Source organism: Orcinus orca, chromosome 7 (genome assembly GCF_937001465.1).
Source record: "Orcinus orca chromosome 7, mOrcOrc1.1, whole genome shotgun sequence".
NCBI classification, from domain to species: Eukaryota; Metazoa; Chordata; class Mammalia; order Artiodactyla; family Delphinidae; genus Orcinus; species Orcinus orca.
In genome coordinates, this window is record NC_064565.1 from 31409717 (window position 1) to 31433926 (window position 24210).

The following is a 24210-nucleotide window of genomic DNA, read 5'->3' on the forward strand; positions in this document are numbered from 1 at the left end:
TACTACCCAAAGCAATCTACAGATTCAATGCAATCCCTATCAAACTACCACTGGCATTTTTCACAGAACTAGAACAAAAAATTTCACAATTTGTATGGAAACACAAAAGACCCCGAATAGCCAAAGCAATCTTGAGAACGAAAAACAGAGCTGGAGGAATCAAGCTCCCGGACTTCAGACTATACTACAAAGCTACAGTAATCAAAACAATATGGTACTAGCAGAAAAACAGAAAGATAGATCAATGGAACAGGATAGAAAGCCCAGAGATAAACCCATGCACATATGGTCACCTTATCTTTGATAAAAGAGGTAGGAATGTACAGTGGAGAAAGGACAGCCTCTTCAATAAATGGTGCTGGGAAAACTGGACAGGTACATGTAAAAGTATGAGATTAGAACACTCCCTAACACCATACACAAAAATAAGCTCAAAATGGATTAAACATCTAAATGTAAGGCCAGAAACTATCAAACTCTTAGAGGAAAATATAGGCAGAACACACTATGACATAAATCACAGCAAGATCCTTTTTGACCCACCTGCTACAGAAATGGAAATAAAAACAAAAATAAACAAATGGGACCTAATGAAACTTAAAAGTTTTGCCCAGCAAGGGAAACCATAAAGAAGACCAAAAGACAACTCTCAGAATAGGAGAAAATATTTGCAAATGAAGCAACTGACAAAGGATTAATCTCCAAAATTTACAAGCAGCTCATGCAGCTCAATAACAAAAAAACAAACAACCCAATCCAAAAATGGGCAGAAGACCTAAATAGACATTTCTCCAAAGAAGATATACAGACTGCCAGCAAACACATGAAAGAATGCTCAACATCATTAATCATTAGAGAAATGCACATCAAAACTACAATGAGATATCATCTCACACCAGTCGGAATGGCCATCATCAAAAAGTCTAGAAACAATAAATGCTGCAGAGGGTGTGGAGAAAAGGGAACACTCTTGCATTGCTGGTGGGAATGTGAATTGGTACAGCCACTATGGAGAACAGTATGGAGGTTCCTTAAAAAACTAATCTGAGGGGGAAAAAAAAAAGAAAAAAAAAGGTCATGAAGAACCTAGGGGTAAGACAGGAATAAAGACACAGACCTGCTAGAGCATGGACTTGAGGATATGGGGAGGGGGAAGGGTAAGCTGTGACAAAATGAGAGAGTGGCATGGACATATATACACTACCAAAAGTAAAACAGATAGCTAGTGGGAAGCAGCCGCATAGCACAGGGAGATCAGCTCAGTGGTTTGTGATTACCTAGAGGGGTGGGATAGGGAGGGTGGGAGGGAGGGAGACGCAAGAGGGAAGAGATATGGGAACATACATATATGTATAACTGATTCACTTTGTTATAAAGCAGAAACTAACACACCATTGTAAAGCAATTATACTCCAATAAAGATGTTAAAAAAAAAAAAGAATACAGGGAAGATATACAGATTGCCAACAAACACATGAAAGGATGCTCAACATCACTAAATTTAGAAAAATGAAAATCAAAATTATAATGAGGTATCACCTCACACCGGTCAGAATGACCATCATCAAAAAATCTACAAACAATAAATGCTGGAGAGGGTGTGGAGAAAAGGGAACCCTCTTGCACTCTTGGTGGGAATGTAAATTGATACAGCCACTATGGAGAACGGTATGGAGGTTCCTTAAAAAACTAAAAATAGAACTACCATACGATCCAGCAATCCCACTACTGGGCATATACCCTGAGAAAACCATAATTCAAAAAGAGTCATGTACCACAATGTTCACTGCAGCACTATTTACAATAGCCAGGACATGGAAACAACCTAAGTGTCCATTGTCAGATGAATGGATAAAGAAGATGTGGCACATATATACAATGGAATATTACTCAGCCATAAAAAGAAATGAAATTGAGTTATTTGTAGTGAGGTGGATAGACCTAGAGTCTGTCATACAGAGCGAAGTAAGGGTTTCTGAAGAACCTAAGCTCAGGACAAGAATAAAGACACAGACGTAGAGAATGGACTTGAGGACATGGGGAGGGGGAAGGGTAAGCTGGGACGAAGTGAGAGAGTGGCGTGGACATATATACACTACCAAATGTAAAACAGACAGCTAGTGGGAAGCAGCCCCATAGCATAGGGCAATCAGCTCGGTGCTGTGACCACCTAGAGGGGTGGGATAGGAAGGGTGGGAGGGACACACAAGAGGGAAAGGATATGGGGATATATGTATACATATAGCTGATTCACTTTGTTATACAGCAGAAACTAAGACAACATTGTAAAGCAATTATACTCCAATAAAGATGTTAAAAAAAAAAGAATACAGGGACGTTCTAACTTAAAATTAAATACATCCACCACAGGCAAAGGACCCAAAGTACGAATAAACTTTATTTGTATGTCTAGATATGTAGCAATATATAGCAGAAACAGCAATGGTTAGGGAGATAGGAACTTGCTTTGTCTTGCTTTGGAAAAGTGTATTAATTTCTATGGGGCTCAACATCTTCATATGCTACAAAAGAGGTATGGTTAAGATTTATAAGTTCATATCTGTAAGGAGTACATGGGGAAACCACACAAAGAAACTTGATGGGAATTTAAAATTAAGATTAATAAGACTGCTCTCAGAGAATTATATTAATTTAATTATACTTATTTAAATTTCATATATAAGTAGTATCATTTCTATATTGGTGAGATTTGATGATTGAAGGTATTAACATATTAAAAACGGATATGTTTATTAAAACAGGGAGCTGGGGAATGATAGGGCTCATCCTTGCAAGCCTAGAAAATTCCAAGAAAGAAGCATTGTTCATTTTATGTATGTACTTTGGAGAGAATAATGAGTCTAGGCTTGTGAGAGTCAATAAGCTCTTCTTGTTCTGAGTTTTGACTTGCACACTAATCTCTAGTAATTCACTTCCAGTAGCAAAGATTTAACTTAGGAAATCACAGAATCAGATTTGGGTTTTAGAATGACAACACTAGCTACAGTGAGGAAAATTTAGAAATGCAGATAGGGAGTAGTAAAGCCAAGATGGGAGGAAAAAGACCAATTTGAAGAGGGCTTGCAGCAGTCCAGAAAACAACTGATGGAAACCTGATTTAGAGTAGCTACATTTGAGAGCTCTTCAGGAGGTAGAATCCTCAGGATCTGATGGCTAATTAGATGAGGGTGGTAAAGGAGAGTGAGTAGTCAAACACAGTACTACTCAATTTTTGGTTTGTTGGGGTCATTCAGTGAATGTTGGTGTCATTCAATAAATAAAAGATCACATTAGAAGGATCAGGTTTAGTGGAAGTAACGACAATTCATTTAGGTTACTGGTAAGACAATCATGTGGTGATATTTAGCAGGCTAGTGCATAAATGTGTCTGAAATATGGGATAGGTTTCTGAGGTGTAAATGTAGAGGCGGGAATGATCAGAATACAGTTATTATTTGAAATTTAGAAGAGAACACAGAGAAAATCAGCGTTTAAAGTTTGAATAGATAAAGAGGAATCTAGCAGAGACTGAGAAGAAGTAGCCAGAGTGGTTGGAGAAATACCTGAAAACTTTTCTAACAAGAAGTTAATAGTTAGCACATTTAAATGATGCTAAGAGAGTAGCTTTAGAGAAAGTGGTGGTGGGTTTGGTGAAATGTTTGTAGTTCGTTATTATAGATGAAGAATTTGTAGTCCAGAAGTTTACCCTTAAAGGGGAGGAAGAAAAGAGGAAGTTAAGGAATTCAGTAGACAAGGTAATGTTGAGGATACAAAAGACAGAAAAGGTAATTCAGATAATGAGTTCCTTGAGAATCAAGAAAGTGTGAAGGATTTGAGATCTAAAGCAAAATAAAAGGATTATCCTTAGGCTGGAAGACAAGTCTTCCATTTCAAGAGAAAGGAAGGAGGAAATGCTAGGCACAGCTATATGTAGCTTAGTTAATTTTGTGTCTAGATGTTGAAAAAAGCTCATGATTTTTACTATTGCTGTGAGGTGGAATGTGAGAAAATAAATCAACTTTTTAAAAACCAGATATGGTTAATGGTAGAGAGAGATGATTAAAAACATATAGGTAGATTGCTTAGAATCTTGAGTGGTAGTTGAAGCTGAGGCCAGGAATTTATAGTGATACCATTCAGAACGGGTCTAAGTTTTCCTGCAAAAATGCTTAACAGAACTGGTGCAGCTTAAATTGACACCTCTGAGCACCAACAAACTAAGACACAGAAAAAGGCAGGTCCTTGGTGAGTGCAGCAAGGTGAATGTCACCATGTGAGACTTCTGACAGTACAGTATCTGGCATTGGGATGCCCTTTTCTTTCAAACATCTGCAATGTTCAACTCTAAAAATGCCCTGATTTTTAAAATAATCTCAATTATCAAAATCAATGCAAGAAAATACATTACCATTTAGGAACTCTGAAAACAAAAAGATATAACATGAACAGCCTTTAGTATTAAAGATATGAATATTGGTTTGAGGTGAGCTTTGGCTTAATTCAATATCAAAATCCATAGAATATGAAATAGAGTTGTATTCTTTCAGAATAAAGATTCTAACGACTAAATCTCATCGCATGTTCCATTCTAAAATGGACTAAATTCAAACAGAATTTGTGAACTCTTGACATCCTCTGATTATTTAAAAAAAAACTCTATTTGTAGCACATCAGTCTGGTTAAAAGGAAAAAAATGAGTTCCCAAAGGTATTGCATTACATAACATTATCATTTTCCCCATAAGAGTGTGGGACATGGGACTTGCCTGGCAGCCCAGTGGTTAAGACTCCAGGCTTCCACTGCAGGGGACACAGGTTCGATCCCTGATGGAGGAACCAAGATCCTGCATGCCACAAAGTGTGGCCAAAAATAAATAAATAAATAAAACAAAAAAAGTGTTGGATATGCCACTATTTTTATTAAGAAGAAGAGGAATATAAATGAAATCATAATTGTAGCAGAAAGGCAAAGGTTTTATGATAACCTACGAAAGGTTTCCTATTGTACTAGGAAGAATTTGCATTGCAAAAAATGCATTGGGGGGGTGGGGGGTTTCCAAGACATCGTAACTTAACAAGTTTATTTTGAAATGGCATGAAGCACACATAAACAATTAAAAACAGGTATAATATAAAGAGATTAGCTGGATTAAAATCCCAGTTTCCTAGTCATGTCCTTGATCAGCTCAATGGGAGGTTATTAGAAAAATAGATAAGTATATATTAACAACAACCTATGTCTAAATATAACTTAGCTCTTGGCAGAAATTTGGACAAGTGAAACATCACAGAAAATAATCATCTAGAGTTCTCATCTTTATTTGGGTTGAGATAATCTTAAATATATAATATTTTATAATTTCTATAATAATATACACATTTGAGCTGATAATTACTAAAAAGAATAACTATCTTTTCCAACAAAATTGCTATAAAGAATAAAGTTTGAAAGCTCAGGCCAAAACAAACACCAAGTTTCCTTAAGGCAACACGGTTTACCTTTAAAAATGTGACTGCTGGGCTTCCCTCATAGCACAGTGGTTAAGAATCCGCCTGCCAATGCAGGGGCCATGGGTTCGAGCCCTGGTCTGGGAAGATGCCACATTCCGTGGAGTAACTAAGCCCGTGTGCCACAATTACTGAGCCCGTGCGCCACGACTCGTGAAGCCCTTGCGCCTAGCACCTGTGCTCCGCAATAAGAGAAGCCACCACAATGAGAAGCCCGCACACTGCAACGAAGAGTAGCCCCCGCTCGCCGCAACTAGAGAAAGCCCTCATGCAGCAACGAAGACCCAATGCAACAACAAATAAATAAATAAATTTATTAAAAAAAAAAGTGAATGCTGCTTTTAATTCCATAGTATTTGGGATTTCAGTCCTTTTAAAGTAAACCAGTAAAATTGATTCACATTGAAAATGTTCCATGTTTATCCTACAGCTCTCTTATCTTCCAGCCCCCAGCACTTGGCCCCTGTTAGCTCACTTGTCCAGATTTGAGATGAATGGAAGTAACATTTAATAGAAGAGATGTTTATTCTGGCATTTTATCTCCTCAGTGCCTTGAAGTGCTTTTTCCCAATACCTAAACAACTTCCTGGAAGCAAATCAAATACTAGAAATCTGAACTTGGTCATGCCTTATGGTACATCCATACAGGATCAAACACTTTAACCAACAAGGTATTCCATTGGAATTTAATTACCTAGCAGCAAAGGAACCCAAGAAATGTTAGAAGCATAGGGAGGGTAGGGGAGCTTTGACATATTTCTAAATGGTTGAATTAAAAGCTCTCAACTCTCTTTTTATTCAGTAAGCTTAAACATTTAATAGTCATTTTAAATCTGAAAGTTATCTCAGATTTCAAATACTATAATGTTCAGTTTTTTACTTTAATGTTCGATTTTTTAACCTGGAATCCTTTGTTCAAACACATTTTTTTATGAAATCCAATATTAAAAAAGTAGCTAAATCCTAAAAGGATTGCCCACCACCACCCACCCTCCCAGGCACACACTCACTTTCCAGGTGTTTCTACAGCTGTTGGAGACATTTCACTGTGGCTGAACTTGATAGTATGAAAACATGAGCACAGAAATGTCCGTGGAGATAAGACAAGAAACTGGACTGCTTGATTCTCATCTCAGGAAATTCTCTGTGCTGTTACATAGTTCAAATCCCATCACCCCTTCCTTTTTTAATATTAGAAAACTCCTCAAAAGCATTGGAAAACTCCTCAACATGCATAATATTAAAACCAAGTTCTACAGCATGACTCCTCAATTACTTGTGGCTCCTAAACAGATCGTTTCCCTCACCTCTGTGACTTTGAACATAATTATCCCACTGCCTGAAATGTACTTCCACATTTTGCTTGCATACCTAACTTTTCACATCAAGAAACTCATATTCCAACAGGGAAGCTTAGTCAAATAATACAGAAGTGATTATATTAGAAGGAAGAACATGACAACAGGAATGCAATCAAATGGTTCCTAGGGAAACTAAAAAAAGACTGCAATTTGGTTGAAGACACAGTAGTAACTGAGATGGACTTAAAAGAATAGATATAATTTTTACTGGCAAAGGTATTGAGATGGCAAAATAGTAGAATAATCAAGAAAGATGTTGAAAAGCATGGAGGATATTGCTTGAATATTATCTTCCAGTTTGGCTAGAATTTAGGGTACATAAAGAGGATTAGTAGAGTTATAAGACTGGAAAGGTGAAATGGGATCATTCTCTTATAACCCTGACTGCCAGGTTGTGATATTTGTATCTAACCAGGAAGAGCTTTAAGTAAAGATTGACAAAACCAGAGTTACATTTAAATAAGATGAACATGGCAGCAGTGAATAGGATGTACTGGTGACCAGTTGGGTCACTAATAGCCCAGATAGGAAGCCACAAGGAAAAGAACAAGACTGGTGACAGTGACTTAAGCTGAGGGGATAGAGCTTATTAATTAGAAAATGGTAAATGACGAGTAGCTTAATTGTGGTCCCAAAGTCTTTGACTATAAGATTGTATATGAGTTGTTGGTACCAGAATGTCCACAAAGTTTGCTTTCTTTACAGTAACCAATTACAGAAAGAGAGTGTGAGAACTTAAGCGAAAGTAGAAACGGCTATTACGGAAGTTTAATCTTTTACAGTTTTTTATAAGGTACTGCAGATTCCAAATGAGAAACAGGATTTCTTCTGCTGATATAACAATACTTTATCAGGTTTGGAATAGAAATATAGGACATCATAAAGTTTTGATCTAATATTAAAGAAAGTAGAAGGTATTTTTCCTTGAGCAACTAGATATTGACAGAAGTAAATACTTTAGGCCCATTTAAACTGTGTAAACCCTGAATGTTCAAATGCCTTGCAACATATGTCAATATCTAATATCATCTCTGTTGATGATGTTCCAAATATTCTAAAATGCAAAGTTGATTGAGAGACTTTTATAAGTAGGTAAAAATAACTTTTGTATTTAAACAATATATATAAATATATATATATAATATATATTGATAAGATATATATTTCATAATATATCTTATGAAAATAATAAGAATGCTGCAATTTGTGATCATTTTAAGATTCACCCTATAATTTCTTTGCTTTCCACTCATTAACTCTAAAGTAGCCATAATTGCTATTTTTAATGTGGTGACTTAAACTAAAAAGTTATCTGTCAGGATTTTCCCATAGCTGGAAAAAAATGATGCTATAAAACAGAAAGTTTCTTTCAGACTGACAAATAATGTAGGTCATTTTCTCAACTATATGGCAAGAAAGAAATTTGGGGCACAACCTATAACCTATATATGATCTAGCATATCAGTAGGTGTGGTATAGTATACCATATGCTGTTTCTAGTCATTCAGAAACCAGGCAAGCAATGTGGAAGAGAAACGTGCCCAGAAAATACTTTGGTAGGAATGGCTATAGTGGCTATGTTCCCTGGATTCTTCTCATATCCCCATCCCTGACCCAACAACTAGTCCAAAGACATGCTCATGATAGGCACCCAAAAAACACTTGCATTTTGGTTGTCTTTGTTATATGAAGACAAATTTATACTCTTGTCTGAAAATGAGCCAGATTTTGCTTATTTAAAATAGGCTATTATGTAATGAAACTAGAAAAGGAGAATCATTTAATGATCTTATCCTCTGCCTCTAGCACACTATGTAAATATTCTGCGTAGCATCTTAACTGTCATTCTTGCCATTCTCTTACTTGCAGGCGCGCGTGCGCACACACACACACACACACACACACAAAGTACCTTACCTCTGTCACAGTTGTCTTCATCACTGCCATCCACACAGTCATGAATTCCATCACAAAGCCATCTAATTGGAATACAGTGGGCTTTATTTCTGCATCGAAACTGATCTTCCTTACACTCAGTCACACAGTCCATCTGTTCAAATACAAAAGGCCACTGCAGTTTTCATTAATGATAATGCTATCGTCACAAGCAAGATGAACATGCAGCTGACAATACTGGAGATTGATTATACTGTGGGCTTTCTTTTATTTTTATTTAATGAATATCACCTCTGCAAATGACAATAGGGTTTAGTCTATGGACAGCATGAAGATTCAGGTATTTGCTGAAATTACTGTATTCAATGTTCTTGTCTTGACATTTTAGACAGTGCTAAGAATCAAGATTCTGTCTCTTTGTTTTTTACTATATTTGCTTTCTCAAACCTAATTCATGTAATTCATAGATTTTAACCAAAAAATAGATTTTACCTCATCTGAACCATCAGCACAATCATATTCTCCGTTACACTTCAAAGATGCTGAAATACATCCTCCACTGGCACATATATATTCACTTGATGAGCAAGCAGGAGAAGCTGAATATAAAGTTGAAATTTAGATTTAGTGAACAGAATGAATAGTTGATAGATAAAAGCATATATAAGCATATAAAAATTATACATAGTAATGAAAACAATTTAGATTATTTGAGCTATATTCAACATCTGATATTAAATATTGACTTAAGATGTGCTTTACAATATTATTGCATTGTATTAAATATACCTCATGATGTAATAGCCTGTTCAATAAGTATTCAACTCACTAGACTAAAGAAAGAAAGGGAAAGAAAAAAACCCTCTATAACCTCCATCTTCCTGATTTGTGAAGTTAAATGTATTTTTTTACAATTTTCAATTAATTTATTTAAAAGACAAAAGCCTCAAATTATTTTTAAAACTGTAATAGGATTTAGTGACCTTTGGGAATGTTAATTCATAATGTGCACTGTATAAAGCTAAAAGTGGAAATCTTGGCATGGTCTCATAGACCCCATGATATCTATTTGGCTGTTTTGATATAAATGTCATATTTACATAAGTTTTAAGAAGTTTTTTTTTTTTTTGGTTTGGGGTTTTAAATATGAATATATGTATGATTAGCAGAGTCTGTAGAATTCGAAGTATTTCTTTATGATATGGAAAAATTTTTTTAAAAGTGGATAAGTAAGTTACTACCAATACCCAATTTAATTAATTGACATAATAATGATGAGGCCTTTCTTTGTCTATGTGCTTGAGTTTGCTAAGTTTGTATTCAAACCTCTGGGGTTCTTGGCCTTATATTAGACTACTAGGTGGCCAAATGTACTTACATAATGACTTTGTGGTCTAAATTACTTAGTCCAGGAATGCTAAAAAGCTTTTCCCTTGGGATTTAATTTCTTTTAATTGGCAGTGTTTGCCTAGGGATCTGTATTAATAAGGAGTCTGGGAATATGTCTGGATTCAGTAAGAAAAAAGATGTGATCAATTAGCAACATGGACCATGGGCATGGTACTGGGACAATGGTAATGTGTGTGCCAGGTATCTGCAATCCTGACCTAGTCTCTCAAAGTAACCATGAAAGTGCTTATAACCATAGACATAGATTACAAACTGATTTTTTTCCCTAGTATTTTTTTCCTGTAGAATATTGTTATTAAAATTCCTAAGTATAAAAGTTAATTTAATGAGTATATTTAAAGTCATGTTTAAGGAACAGAAATGTATAAATTGGGTTTTTCTTCCTATACTCTGGTTTTGCTTCTTAATTTTATTTTTATTTTGGACCATGATACAAATAGAAATAATAGACATCCTTTTTCTCAGTTGGTATCACATTGAAACTATTACATTCTGTTTTATAACCTTAATTTCCAGAATTGAAACCTGACTTTTATTATACTTACAGTTTCAACATATTTCATGTTGCTGTCTTGGAAAAACAACTCCAAATGGTGTAGAAAAATATAGAGACCAGAAAACCAAATTTTGGGGAGTAATGCTTGGATCTTGAAATAATAACAATCTTACCCGCCAAAACACTTTCAAAACATATGAAGGGCAATTAATTTATCTACAGATATTTCAGATTATTTCTTAAAAACAGTAAATATGTGCATTATTTGCCACTGTTTTATGCATATCATTGCTTAAAGTTAAATTCTAACCAAGTTAAAATACTAGTTAAATGAAATATGGCCTCAAGAATTTTACCTGGCTCACAGTTTTTCTCATCTTCTCCATATTTACAGTCTTCATGGCCATCGCATTTCCATTTTGCTGATATACACTGACCATTGGAACACTGGAACTGATCTTTGGAACAACTTGTTTCACAATTTCTCTGTCAAAAACAACACATACATAATTAAAATTAATTTTTTAGACAAATGTCTTCAAATCCAAAAAAAGACACATACAAGAAACTCAGATGGTCACATTTAAACTTGTGACTATATAACATTATAATCCTTTTCCACTTTCATTTGTCTCTTAGTCATAATAAAACAGAAATGTAAAAAGAACATAAATCCCATGGCTTTATCAACTAATTAAATTGCTCTGAGTGGCTCATTCTCCAATAGACAGTTATAGGGTAATGTAATTTTAATAAGTGTAAGTGACGATGAAGACTGTAGGGAAATAAAATGGCTAAAAAATATTTCTAAGCAAGTACAGCTGGTTCCTTGGGAGTGGGGTGGAAGGATGAATGTGAAACAACTAAGAATCCTAAGGCAATTCTGTCTTGCCTTGGCAAAACTTCCCCTAATGTTCCTTCTTTCCTCTTATTCCCATTTTTGTTCCCTCTGTACCTGTTCTTTTACAGTTTGGCTGCTGGTCATATTCTTTTTCCACTCTCCTGACATTTCTTCCTGTAGAACTGTGAAATGAACTGTCACAATTCGTATTTTCTGCTAGCTCACATACAGATTTTATTTGGAAGTCAAATAAGATAGTAGTGATACCTTTGGGGGCCTTTCAGTTCTTTATGTGAGATCAATGAAAGGGATCCACTAGAAATTTACTTTCCTTGAGTCTGATCGCTCTGGTTGAAATGGGAGGCTGCAGTGAAATATCTTGCTGGGATGATGTTTTTCTGCCGTTTAGCAATTTCTACTGTTGCCAAAATCTATTTGTCTGCTCCTTTCACAAAAGGTGCAGCACTCTCACAGCTTGTGAAACTCCCAGTGAATGAAGTATATCAAACTATTACTCCCTGCTTCTTCCCAGTTTCATCCCATGTAAGAAAGAAGAGTTTATTTTCTAAATTCCTATAGTTTTCTCTTTGCTGATGGCAGTTTAGACCACCTGCTATATAACTGATTTACTTCTTTCCTTCTTTTCTTCTTCCCTTCTTCTCCCAAGTATTGAAAATTTACCATTTACTAGAGTTTCTTAAATAATAATGTAAAGAAAACTAAGATTATTCCCCGTATTTGATAAATTCTAATAGAAGACCAGCACCTAAACCAACAATTGCAATAAAATATACTGTCAAGATAAATGAATATGCTTTAAACATATGAATTCTTAAAGGTTTCACAAAAGGCTTCACAGAAGAAGTTTAAACAGAAATGGAACTAAGAAAAGAATTTTCATGTGTGAGGAGAATTAGAAATGTGCTGTATCTGAGGGGTAAGTTATGTAATGGTGTATGACATTGGAGAAATAGCCCATGCACTGGTCATGAGAAAGTAATTTCATATATTTTGTTCATCACCTTCCTCTTCCATGCCCAGTACTATGCCTGGGACACATTCAATAAGTAAGCATTCAATAAAAACTGCTGAATAAATGGTTGAATGAATGAAGTAGCAAATGTAGAAAATCAGGAATATAAATTAACATTTTATGTAATTCAGGTCCACTAGGATAGGGATCATGTTTGTCTATGAATCAAGTGTCTAATATATGTGTTGATTATAACTGCTTAGTATATATTTATAGAATTAATTAATGTTTACTCAGCAATAAGGCTAATTCAAGTAAAAGAGTTCAGTAACCAGTAACACTGGTCTATTTGTATTGACAATAACACAGAAGGTAATACTTCTAGACACTTTTTCTATCACCAGAAGATTTTGATTTATAATAGATTACAGTATAGTGGATGCAGTGTGTCTGTGTTTATATTTGTGGGGTATTTAATTATCTTAGACATTTAAAAACATACAGAAAAATAGAGAGAATAGAATAATAAGACCCATGTGCTCATTATGCATATTTAACAATTATCCACACTTGGCTATTCATGTTTCATAATCCTCTCCCCCAATTTATTCATATTCTGAACTTTAACATAACAACGATAGCTTCAGAAAATTAACAGTATCATGGAATTAACAAAAATTTCTTAAAGTTATTCCCAATCCACATTAAAAAGTTTCTTATTTTCTTAACTATGTAAAAATATGGTTTGGTAAAAGAAGGATGTAAAAGATGTCTATACACTGAGTTTGATTTGAGTTTCTTTTAATGTGTAACTATTTTCCATTCCCCTACTTTTTTTAAATGCCATTTACTACTTGAAGGAACCAGGTCATTTGCTCTATAGAATGTCCCACATTCTGATTTTGGCTGAGTGAATCCTAAGAATGCTGATACCTTAGCAACCTCCAAAGTAACAACTGAGCTTTTATTTGTTTAAGTATTATTATGAACTCATGTATTTTTGTACATTTATTGTATTTCAATATATTATAGTCATTTGTTTTTTCTTTCTGATGCTCAAATTGTCCTTTTTGTCAGAGGAAAGCCCTGCAATTTTGCTCCTATGTACTCTGGACATTATCCCAATAGCCTTGTTTTCTGGCTTGACAAGATGTTAGTGGCTCATTTTGTCAATTGCCTTTCTCAGACCTAGAATTAAACATTTCTTAAAGGGGTTTTGATTCTGTTAATTGGAAAATGTATTTAGAGGTCATGATGTGAATGTTAGAGATAGTCTTTAAGGCTGTGATGTCATTGGTTTTAGGATTTTTCAGTGGCAGAGCTAAGAATATATATTTTAAAAAGGAGAAAAATAAATCAAGATCTCAAACTGATACTTTTGAATTTAATTACAGGACTTTTATTTACTTTCATTGTTTCTAGATTTGTATCTCCTTTATTTTACTTAAAAATTTTGAGTGTTAATAATATTTTAAAAATTTAACATTTGAACTATCCTACTCTTAAGATATTGATATATGAAATTCAAATTAGCAAAACCAATGTTATTATTTAACAACACATCTACGAATACAGTTTAAGATTCTTTTACATTTCTTTTTGTCCTTACAGTATATTATACTGGATGCAGAGGCCATATATTATATTTTAAAGGCACTTTAAATAGTTCTTCTCTGTGTTTGCCACTAACTTGATACACAATTACATTGATCCAAGTTTTTGGTTTCTTTTTTTTTGTTTTGGCTGGAAATTAACAAACGAATTCAGTTAACATTCATACAAAATTAATCCTCACAATTTTCTTTTGTTCCTAATATGAGAATATCCTGTATGTAATTATGCTTTCTAGCCATTTGTTCAGCTCACCTTTTTGTTTGTTTGTTTGTTTGCTTTTCTTGTCAATGAAACCTATCAAGCTAGATTTTAGAAAGGAAATAGAAATCAGCTGCCCATAGTGTTAGCCACTTCCTTACATATAGACTATACTAAATGTCTGTAAATGTAGAGAAAGACCACCTTTCAGAGAGTTAATTTAATTCCCTAGGGACATTATTATAAAAATGTCCAGATAATGGAGATATATTCAGCCATCAGAGAACTATGCCCATGTACTTATGGCATGACAGAAACGGCATAGATAAGGATGTCTACTTTCATGCGAATAAGATTTTGAAAAAGAAGTGTTTGATTTTGTCTACGTATGTTGGACATCTAGTGAACAACATGCAAGATGAAATCACAAGCCTTAAGCAATATATCCCCACCTCTTGATGTTTCACAATTACACGGTGCTGATGGAACACGTCTTTTTTTTTTTTTTTTTTTTTTTGTGGTACACGGGCCCCTCACTGCTGTGGCCTCTCCCGTTGCGGAGCACAGGCTCCGGACGCGCAGGCCCAGCAGCCATGGCCCATGGGCCCAGGTGCTTCGCGGCACGTGGGATCCTCCCAGACCGGGGCACGAACCCGTGTCCCCTGCATCGGCAGGTGGACTCCCAACCACTGCGCCACCAGGAAAGCCCCATGGAACACATTTTTTTAAAGAAACCAAAAACAAAACATTTTAATGATATGGATGAATTTATGTGAAATATATTTTCCTCACTGGGAAACATTTAATACAATTTTTGAGTAAATAGATACTAAGGAAATATGTAGCTGAGCAATGTAAGACTCGAACTTCCCTGTGCATTTTTAAAAATTTCATTTTGACTTGTTTTGTGAATAGCCCCATGAATAGAAATGGTATTTTTCATCTTCTCCTAAGTGACCTTTGCAGCCTAAAGGTTTAAGTTTTCTGGACTTCAGGTGAGAAATTAAGTGCATTGGTTTCCAAAATCTAGACTCTTTTATGTGATTAGGGGAACTTTTCCAAGATAGAGAATGGAGAAGAATTGTCCAAACTTGATAAGAATACCTGAAGGCTGGGAAAGATCTAGTTAGTGTGGGCTCTATCATTAATAGAGACCTGCAGTGTCTCCCAAAGAGGCGGGTAATCAGTGGATACTTAAGGAAGCTGAACCTGAAACACAGAAACCTCTAGAGCAGCAGGAGGATTCCTTCTTGCCAAGCCTACAGTCAGTGGGAGGCCCTTCGTGAGGGTAGGTACATATTCGAGTCAATATCATCTAGGGAGGTCTAGGGAGTCACTGTGTACCAGGAGGAGCCATGGTGGCCACTGAGCTCCAGAGACCTCATTTTTCCTTCATCTCTGACTGGACTTGATTACACAAGTGCTATGTTCCTGATAGTAACACGAGAAATCATCAACAGAGAAAATCACTATTTTCTCATAGTAATCACAGTGATTATTACTGTGTGTCATGTATTATTTTTAAAGCATCATGGAGTGATTAATATCTGTAACATGAATACACAGATGCATAAGTAATGAATTGCGTGAAGTTTTATAAATGTTAGCACAATCTAAGATTACAGAATTATCCAGAGAAATTCTAAACTTTTTCACTTAACTGTGTGTCTGTAGAGCTTATTATAAATGGATTGTGATTCATCATCTAAGCTAAGCTAAACCTGCGGTTTCATAAAAATTGATGACCCATATCTAAGTCTATAAGACTATATGTACTGAAGAAAGAGACTGGGGAGAAGAAACTGTTTAAAATGCATAAAAATATTAGTCCTGACTATAAATACTGCAGCAAATTTATGAACAAATTCACAGATGGCAAGGGCATCAGCTATAGGGAATAGGGTTTCCAAACATCTTATTCCCAAACCAACCATTCACCACTTGAGGTAAAAGAGACTATAAAATTAACTGTCAATAGTAGCACAAGAGCTTATCCCTGTGCTGGATGTGTGTAGCACGGCGCTTAGATATAACACTTATCTCAGTGTGTCAGGAGCAAAATGCATTCAGAGCTGTCCTTGTCACACTCCTTGAAATGAATAATAATTACAAATGCGAGTTTAAGGAATTGCTTTATTTTTTGTTTGATTTTGCAAAGATGCCTACCTCATCAGAGCCATCTGCACAATCAAAATCTCCATCACACCAAAACCTTGAAGAAACACAGTCCCCATTGGCACAGAGAAAATCTTTCACTGTACAGGTTTGTGGCTCTGGGGACAGAAAAATAGCACAGGGTTATTCTCTTATATGCAACTTCATTCTAAAATTTATATGACATACAACATGAGGTAGCATTAAGAAAATAAAGGTTAGCCAAGCAGAACCAATAAATTGTTTAGAAAAAATGTTTCATGAAGGATCTATGGTACGTAATATAATGATTTTTCAAATTTATTTTTAAAGTCATGAATAGAAAGTGGCATTATAGAAACAAATTGAAAAAAAGACAAAAGACAAATAGCCTACTGTTGAATAAAAATGCAGCAGGAAAGTAAATTAAAAGGCATAAAAATCTACACATTAAAACAAAACAACAATTTTTTCCAGTTGAAATTCTGAGTCATTTTATGTATTTACTTAAAGCAAGTAAGACATTTTGTTACTCCCTGTGGGTACCCAGGGCTGTTTATTTACTGAAGATTCTAGAATTTGGGTCTTGACTTTTTATTATGTATTCTAATGACTTTCTAATTCTTCAATTTTGTCCCCAGAAAATCCAGAGTTCCTAGAACTAAATTATACATGGGGGTATTATTGGACAGGACTGGGTGGGTAAGGATTGAAGAGGCAGGAGGAGACTCTTTTTTGAAAATTGCCTCTTTATTTATGCAATTGTTTGCTTATGCCCTACATAATTTACCTGCCATTTTAGATAATTTCCCAATTTAATTTAATTATGCTTCACCATATTCCACATAGGACATAAGCCAAACATTGTGACTTGCTATTTGGCTTCATTCCTATGTGGAATATGTTTCATCTGGACAATGAAGTAGGATTGCAGAAATTTGTTCCTGCAAGTAATCAATTCGACTGCTGGGCATCATCTATTGTTTGGTTTTGTTTCTCCAAAGAGAACTGATATCTGGTATGATGAGAGAACCCCTTCTTGTTTTCCCCCAGTCATTAACTGTATTTACAGCTGTCTCACACACAATAATATTCTTGTTCGGATGAAAGAGAAATAGGTAACTGAAATTAAATTTAAGGAATATTCATATGAAGCATAATTTTCTACATAAAGACTGTGCATAATTCAGCCTGTATTTGAATATTGCTCTACACAATCACTAGGTTTCTAGCGAAAACATCTTGAATGTTTGCTATCATGAAGACTCCTACATTTCTATATAAAGACCCCGTCTGAGAACACTGGAAGAGTTGTGAAAAGTGGAATATGTATCAGAGCTTTTTGCTCTGCTCTGGGACTTTAAATTGTGAACTTCAGACTATGAATAAGATAAGATGCTTATCAATAGCATGATAAGGGGGGACCCCCCCTCATTTTTCAATACTCCTTTGTTTAGACAGCGTGACAAGAACAGTTTCTCTTTTTGACTTTGCACTATATTTACACATACTACATTTTAATTTTAAAAACAACTTTATTAATACTAATATTACTAATTATAACAATAATAAAAATTACCAGCTACTGATTTCTTGTTTGTTGTTAGGCACTAGGTGAAGTTAATGCCAAGTACTTGAATTAGCTTGTAAGTTAATATTTACAACTCTGTAAGGTAGGTGCTATCGTTGGATCCTTTTTTAGATGAGTAAATTGAGGCACAGAGAGGATAAGAAATTTACTCCAAATCACCCAGCAGGCAAAAGAGCTAGTATTGAACTTGAACCTAGACAACCTGATACCAGGGCCTATACTTTTACTGCTAGGCCGTATCATTGCCTCCTATACCACTGAAGAAGTAATAAGTGCTCACCTATTTCAGGAATTGACATTAGAGCCCTGAAAAGTCAAGTTAATTGTCCAAGGCACATGTCTAGCAATGTCTATTTCACTTTACAATAATAATAAAAGAAAACCCTTTTTCTCTTTTTATCCATCCATACTGAAGCTGTTTCACCCTCCATCTATCTGCAGACACATGCACTTTTATTCTCAGGGAAAAGAAATTATAGTAAAATAAATTACTTAATGAATCAATGCTCAATTCATCAAACGATGGTAAATAACATTAAAATATTTTCATTAAATAATAAAGAGAGAGTACATCTAAAACATAGTATATTTAGATGTTTTACAACAGCAGTAGAATCATTTTATTTCATGGACATGAGGGTATCCAAACAGGATAATTCTTCCTTTAATATTCTAATTTACCTTTATTCTAATTAAAAGCAAATGTGTTTATCATGTGCTAAGCAGCAATAATTTCACAGGGTTTTACACACTGCTATGGGGAGGGCTGGATGTTGCTGATGCAGGGTTATAGAAAAGTTGTATAGCTAGTAGTTCAAGGCATTTGCCCAATAGTTCCACAGAACATCTGATCTATAGAGACTTGTCTTACAATTGTTAATTATTCCGTTCCAATATGTGTGCAAAGGAACTGAAAGACTTGCTTAGAAAAGCATTTTTCAATACAAATGGAAATTCTGTATGCTTCTACCATGTTTTTAAAAAATGCCAGCAAATCTACTTCTGAATAATAATCCTGAATTATTTATACATACACAAATGACATCAAGGAATGGGGAAGCTAATCTGCTTCTAACTCTCATCTATATGCCTTAAAATTTTTTGCTACTAGTTATCTCAAAAGAAATTCTCTCTTGAGGAAAATGTAGTTTTGTTATGAGAGAAGATCCTAAGTGATTGTACTCTCTAATTGTTTATCTTGCCTTTGATCTTTTCAGGATAAAGTAAAAGACCAATTTTTAGAACTTGGTGTGATAGTTGGCACTTTTCTTGTGAAAAAGAACAAAAAAATGACTATACCTGAAATCTAACCCATCTGGAAAGAAAATTTAAATGTGACATTTTCCCTAGTATTTCTAAAATGTTTTTCCCACACTAACTTGGTCTGATATTACCTATTCCCCGGATCTAAAATAGATAGGGAATCCCATACATGAACGATTAACCAGGTTTTCCATAAATCTCATTTAAACATGCTAGATTCACAGCCAAGAAGCCTTTACAGGGCATGTTTCAGAAGGCTGATTCTATAATAAGGATAAAAAATAAAGGCATAGTATAAATTGGTCACTTCCTTTGATACTAGTGAAGGCACAAACATACTGCCTCAGAATTGAAACGAACTATGAGAGCCGTCTTGCACAAAACCTAAGAAGCTATATTCAGAAAATAAAAGCAACTTTCAAAGCCACAGAGTTAGTGGCATAGCAGAAAAGCTTCCAGACTCCAATTTCTCCACTGAGTATACGATCATAAACCCTCGGTGATAAGTTCAAAAGTTATATCAATGTGGGTGTGAGCATCTGAGGAGAATTTTTAGAATACAATTAGTATAACTGACATGCTATACAAAAAATCTTTTCATATAAATTCAGTGTGAAAGTACTAGAAATTCAAATAAGGCAGATGCAGCTTGTCTTTCTACATAAACCTTGATCTAGTTGATCAAATTATTTGATACTTTAAAATCTATTGGAATGCTAGTTACTTCTTAATAATGCAAAGATATGAAATAATTTTATTTTGCACATCAATTACTTAGAAGGCATACATGCTATATATATATATTTGTTGCTGATGAAAATAGTAGAGATGTCAAGATTTCTCAAATATTTCCAAACCTTTGATCCAGATTACAAAATTACTCCAATAACAATGAAATTTTCTTATTTTTAAGAGCAGAAATCACTGCTGAAGCAAAGTGTCCCTGCTGAACACTTAACAAGGGAAATGATCATCATCAGATGATGAAATGACAATGGACTAATTATCTTATGTAGATATAAAACATTAGAAAGCATATTAAACTAAAACATAGCTGGCAGTTAATTGCTCCACTGCTATTCCAGCTCTTCCCATACCTATGGCCGGAATGTTTCCAATACAATTTAAAACATTAATTCATTATATATGATTCACAAACAAAGAAGTCCAAAAGAAAACTTTAAAATACATTGCCAATATTATAAATGTGTCAGGCACTGTGTTAGACCATGGTACATAGCCCTACTCCTTAGACCATCTCCAGATATTTAAGTAGGAACTCAGATAAATGTGATAAAGAAATAAGTGAGGCAATGGAATGCAAGCGAATGTTGTGTGATAGTATGCAGGCCTGTAAAAAAAAAAAAAAGCATGTTGCTATTGTATAAGGCCAATTTACTATCTCTGGTATGTTTCACTACTTAATAAGAGCTAACAATAAATGACAAAATGTGCACTAAAATGCATATCGTTGACTAATAACATTTAGAAAACATAATAACATTATACCACTGTCCTTTTGGGTATATTTTTGTCATCTATATATATTATAATTATATATATAAAATTGTGTGATGTATATAATATAGTCATAATTACAATATATATAATTATGTGTATATAATTAAAATAGTTCTGTTGTAATTATATACATATTATTATAATAATTTCAATTGATAATAAGATATTGGAAATATCTTGAAAGCATTTTAATACAGCAACAGTATTTTTTCTAAGGCTGACTTCTATGGGACTAGTCTCTTGGTGTTCCCTATAGATATACTGTATTTTTTCTTCTCATTCTTCAGAGACTCAGCTTCTGTCTATGTGGAACTGGCATTTTCAATGCTTAAATCTTCCCATTTTTCTGGCCTAGTCAAGATGGTATCTTCAAACACCACTCAATGATGTAGAGCCCATGATCCTTTCTCTTACATATTCTTACATGTTTAACATGTTACCCACTCTGATACTTATCCTGTGTATGCCTTCTATTCTTCCATGTCACAACTATAATATGCTTCATTCCTGTTCACTGTCATCTCTCCTCTGCAAACTCATCAATATTACTTGTCTTAGCCACAAGCTCAGAGTGAGTAGGGACTAAAAGAGATACACACATAACTGGGTAGTTTATACTGCAATGCTTGATACTGCAGTCAATTCCCTTGCTTTTTCTTAAGGGCTCTGTGGCTACAATGATTTATCACTAAGTTTCCACGGTGACAAGTGAGAGGCAATGTTCCTTCTCCTTGCTTTCTTGCATCAGAAGATGACTTTTAGGAGATGTCAGCAAAATGATATTCAGCCACTTAAGAAACCCCAGGAGACTCAGAAGTGAGCTTTCTCAACCCTTCATTCTTCTTTATTTCTCATTAAAGCAGTAACCTAACTTCTCACACAATTTAAATTACCACTTGAATAAAGAGTCTTCCAAGATGTGAGTCTCCCAAGATGTGAGTCTCCTGTGTTGCCTTCCCACCTACCCTCTCTTGTTTTCAATATCCTTCAGTCACAGGCATTTCCTCTCAGGTATATTATTGATAACTAACACTAAATGTATCCAAAACTAAGCTAAGTAGTTATCTGTGTATTTAAGCTCTGAAATACAATAAAATAAATTAAAAGTATAAAATAATTGTTTCTTTTTTATATTTCTCCTCTATTCTTACCACCATCACCCCATTAGATTTTTATTTTAATCACTGGACAGAATCTGAAAACATGCTATATAAAAATTGTTTTTTTAATTACTGATTAAAGGAATCTAGAACACTCTAATGACTCTCTGCAATACTCTTTACCTTTCTAAAGAGTACGATCAGTTGGGAGATATCTATGTGAAGAGGGAGTAATAATAGTAATACTTTCTATATTCAAAGTATTTCATAATCATAATGATCCAGAGATTTCATAATTAATGTACCTGATACTCAAACACTATTCAGACTAAGTTCTGAAAGTTATTCAAAACATTTGTTGACATTTTGCAAACTGAACATCCAAGTGGTGTATTAAAGCTATGACTCTACTAATCGTATGCTTTTAAATAATATATCCCCATGCTTTAATATAACAATTCCTATTTTGTCTCCTGTATCTTGGGAAATGAATGCTCTAAGTCCAATGCATAAGAGTAGACATTATTGTTATCATAAAATCCTTTTTGGAAGTAGCAGAATGTAAATATTTAATCAATGGAATTTGATTATTATCTTATTTTGAACATGATTATATTGTCTCTTTATTTAAACAGCAGCATAAGAAAGTGCCAGTAAGAAATACATTCAGAAATTAATGCTAGAAGATAGAGATACTATCACAATTTTACATACTGTCATGCTTCTTAGAAAATAAAATTGTTGGTTAATTAATGTCTTTTAAATTTATTACATAAAAATGCAGGAGGCAGATGATGATAATAGCTTTATTCTATTTTGAGAGGAAAGCATCCTGAATACATATGGTGTTCACCACTCCAGAGAGAATAAATGATATTTCACTGAAAGATGCTCTTGGGTGAATTTGTAGTGTAAAAGGATTTGAGACAAATAAAATGAATTCCATCCATTAAAGAATGATATGTTTTGTACTGTCTCCATATCATTCAGCTCTTTGTATGAATTTGCATCAAGGGCTACCTTCATTGCATACTAATGTGTTACATTAAACCTCATGATACTTTCATACTAATTCTGATAAATGTAAGAAAATGACTCCCAGGATGAGCATTTCAATAATTCTACCGTTTGAGATTTAGGTCAATTTAGTTTGAATATTCTTGTTCAAATGTGAATATATGTATAAAAATGTGAGCTGCAGGACAGACAGGTTCAAATTCATACCTTAACCGAACTAAAAATTGCTATCCTGCTTATTGAATACGCTGTCAAGCTTGCAACGTTCTCAAGCAAGAGTTACTTACTACAGTTTTCTTCATCTGAATTATCACTGCAGTCATTTTGGCTATCACACCACCAGTGATCTGGAATACAGTTGTTGTTTTTACACTGGAATTCATGAGGACCACAAGTCTTTTTATCTGTAATGGAAAGAACCAGAATTTGCATCGTTGACTTCCATAAAGACATCCCTCACGACGTCCTCACTGCCATGTCAAATCCAGGGGACATGATATTTCCTCAGATCTCAAGTCAGTTACTAACTGAGAGCATCCCTAGGAAAAACTGAAGGCAAGTTCTGAATAAAATTTCATTGTGAGCTAATTACAAAGTAACTGATTGGACCACCACTCAAAGTCAACACAAATCGATCAGTAAAAATAAAGATCAAAATTATCCAAAACTACCTTTCTCTTTAGGACACTCATTTCCTAAGCCACCTTCTATTTCTGATATAAAGCAGCAGCTATAAAGAAATGATTAAACTCTGGTTGTCATCTTGTCTTCCTCCCTTATAAGTTCTTACTCAAAATCTACCTGTGGTCAGCTGATCTAAACTCATAGATTGTAATAGCACCTAATGTGTACAGACCTTGAAAATTCTTAAGATGCCATTTCACTTAAACTTCTAAATAATCCCACTGAGTATCAGGAGATGTATTAACTAGCCCTTCACTTTACAAATGACAAAACAGATACTCTTAGAAGTTTAAGAACTTGATGCATTTTCACTACTTTTAAATGGCACAGCCAATATCAAAAAAGCATGCTTTGACTCCTGATTTAGTGTTCTTTACAACAAACCTGTGTCCATAGGATCCAGAAACAAAATTCATGCAATAAGAATTTATGCAGAGTTTAGGTCATATATTTTTAAATTTTCATAAGAGTAATATCCAGCTGTTCATAATCTACGGCAGCACTTCTTAAACTTTAATGTGTCTACATATTAATTAGTTGGGAATTTTGCTAAAATGGAGATTGTGATTGAGTAGATCTGGAATTCTAACAAGTTCTCTAAGTGA

General features: G+C 34.4%; 1 protein-coding gene across 1 annotated transcript in view; it reads right to left on the bottom strand.

The window, feature by feature from the left end:
* LRP1B (LDL receptor related protein 1B) overlaps window positions 1–24210 on the bottom strand; it is a 1810989-nt gene that overhangs the window by 148001 nt on the left and 1638778 nt on the right. The window contains exons 67-71 of the mRNA XM_049711954.1: window positions 23209–23325; window positions 16463–16569; window positions 11027–11156; window positions 9257–9363; window positions 8786–8918 (exon numbers count right to left, since the gene is read on the bottom strand). Of these exons, the coding sequence (XP_049567911.1) occupies window positions 8786–8918; window positions 9257–9363; window positions 11027–11156; window positions 16463–16569; window positions 23209–23325 (594 nt within the window). The remainder of the gene's footprint in view (window positions 1–8785; window positions 8919–9256; window positions 9364–11026; window positions 11157–16462; window positions 16570–23208; window positions 23326–24210) is intronic.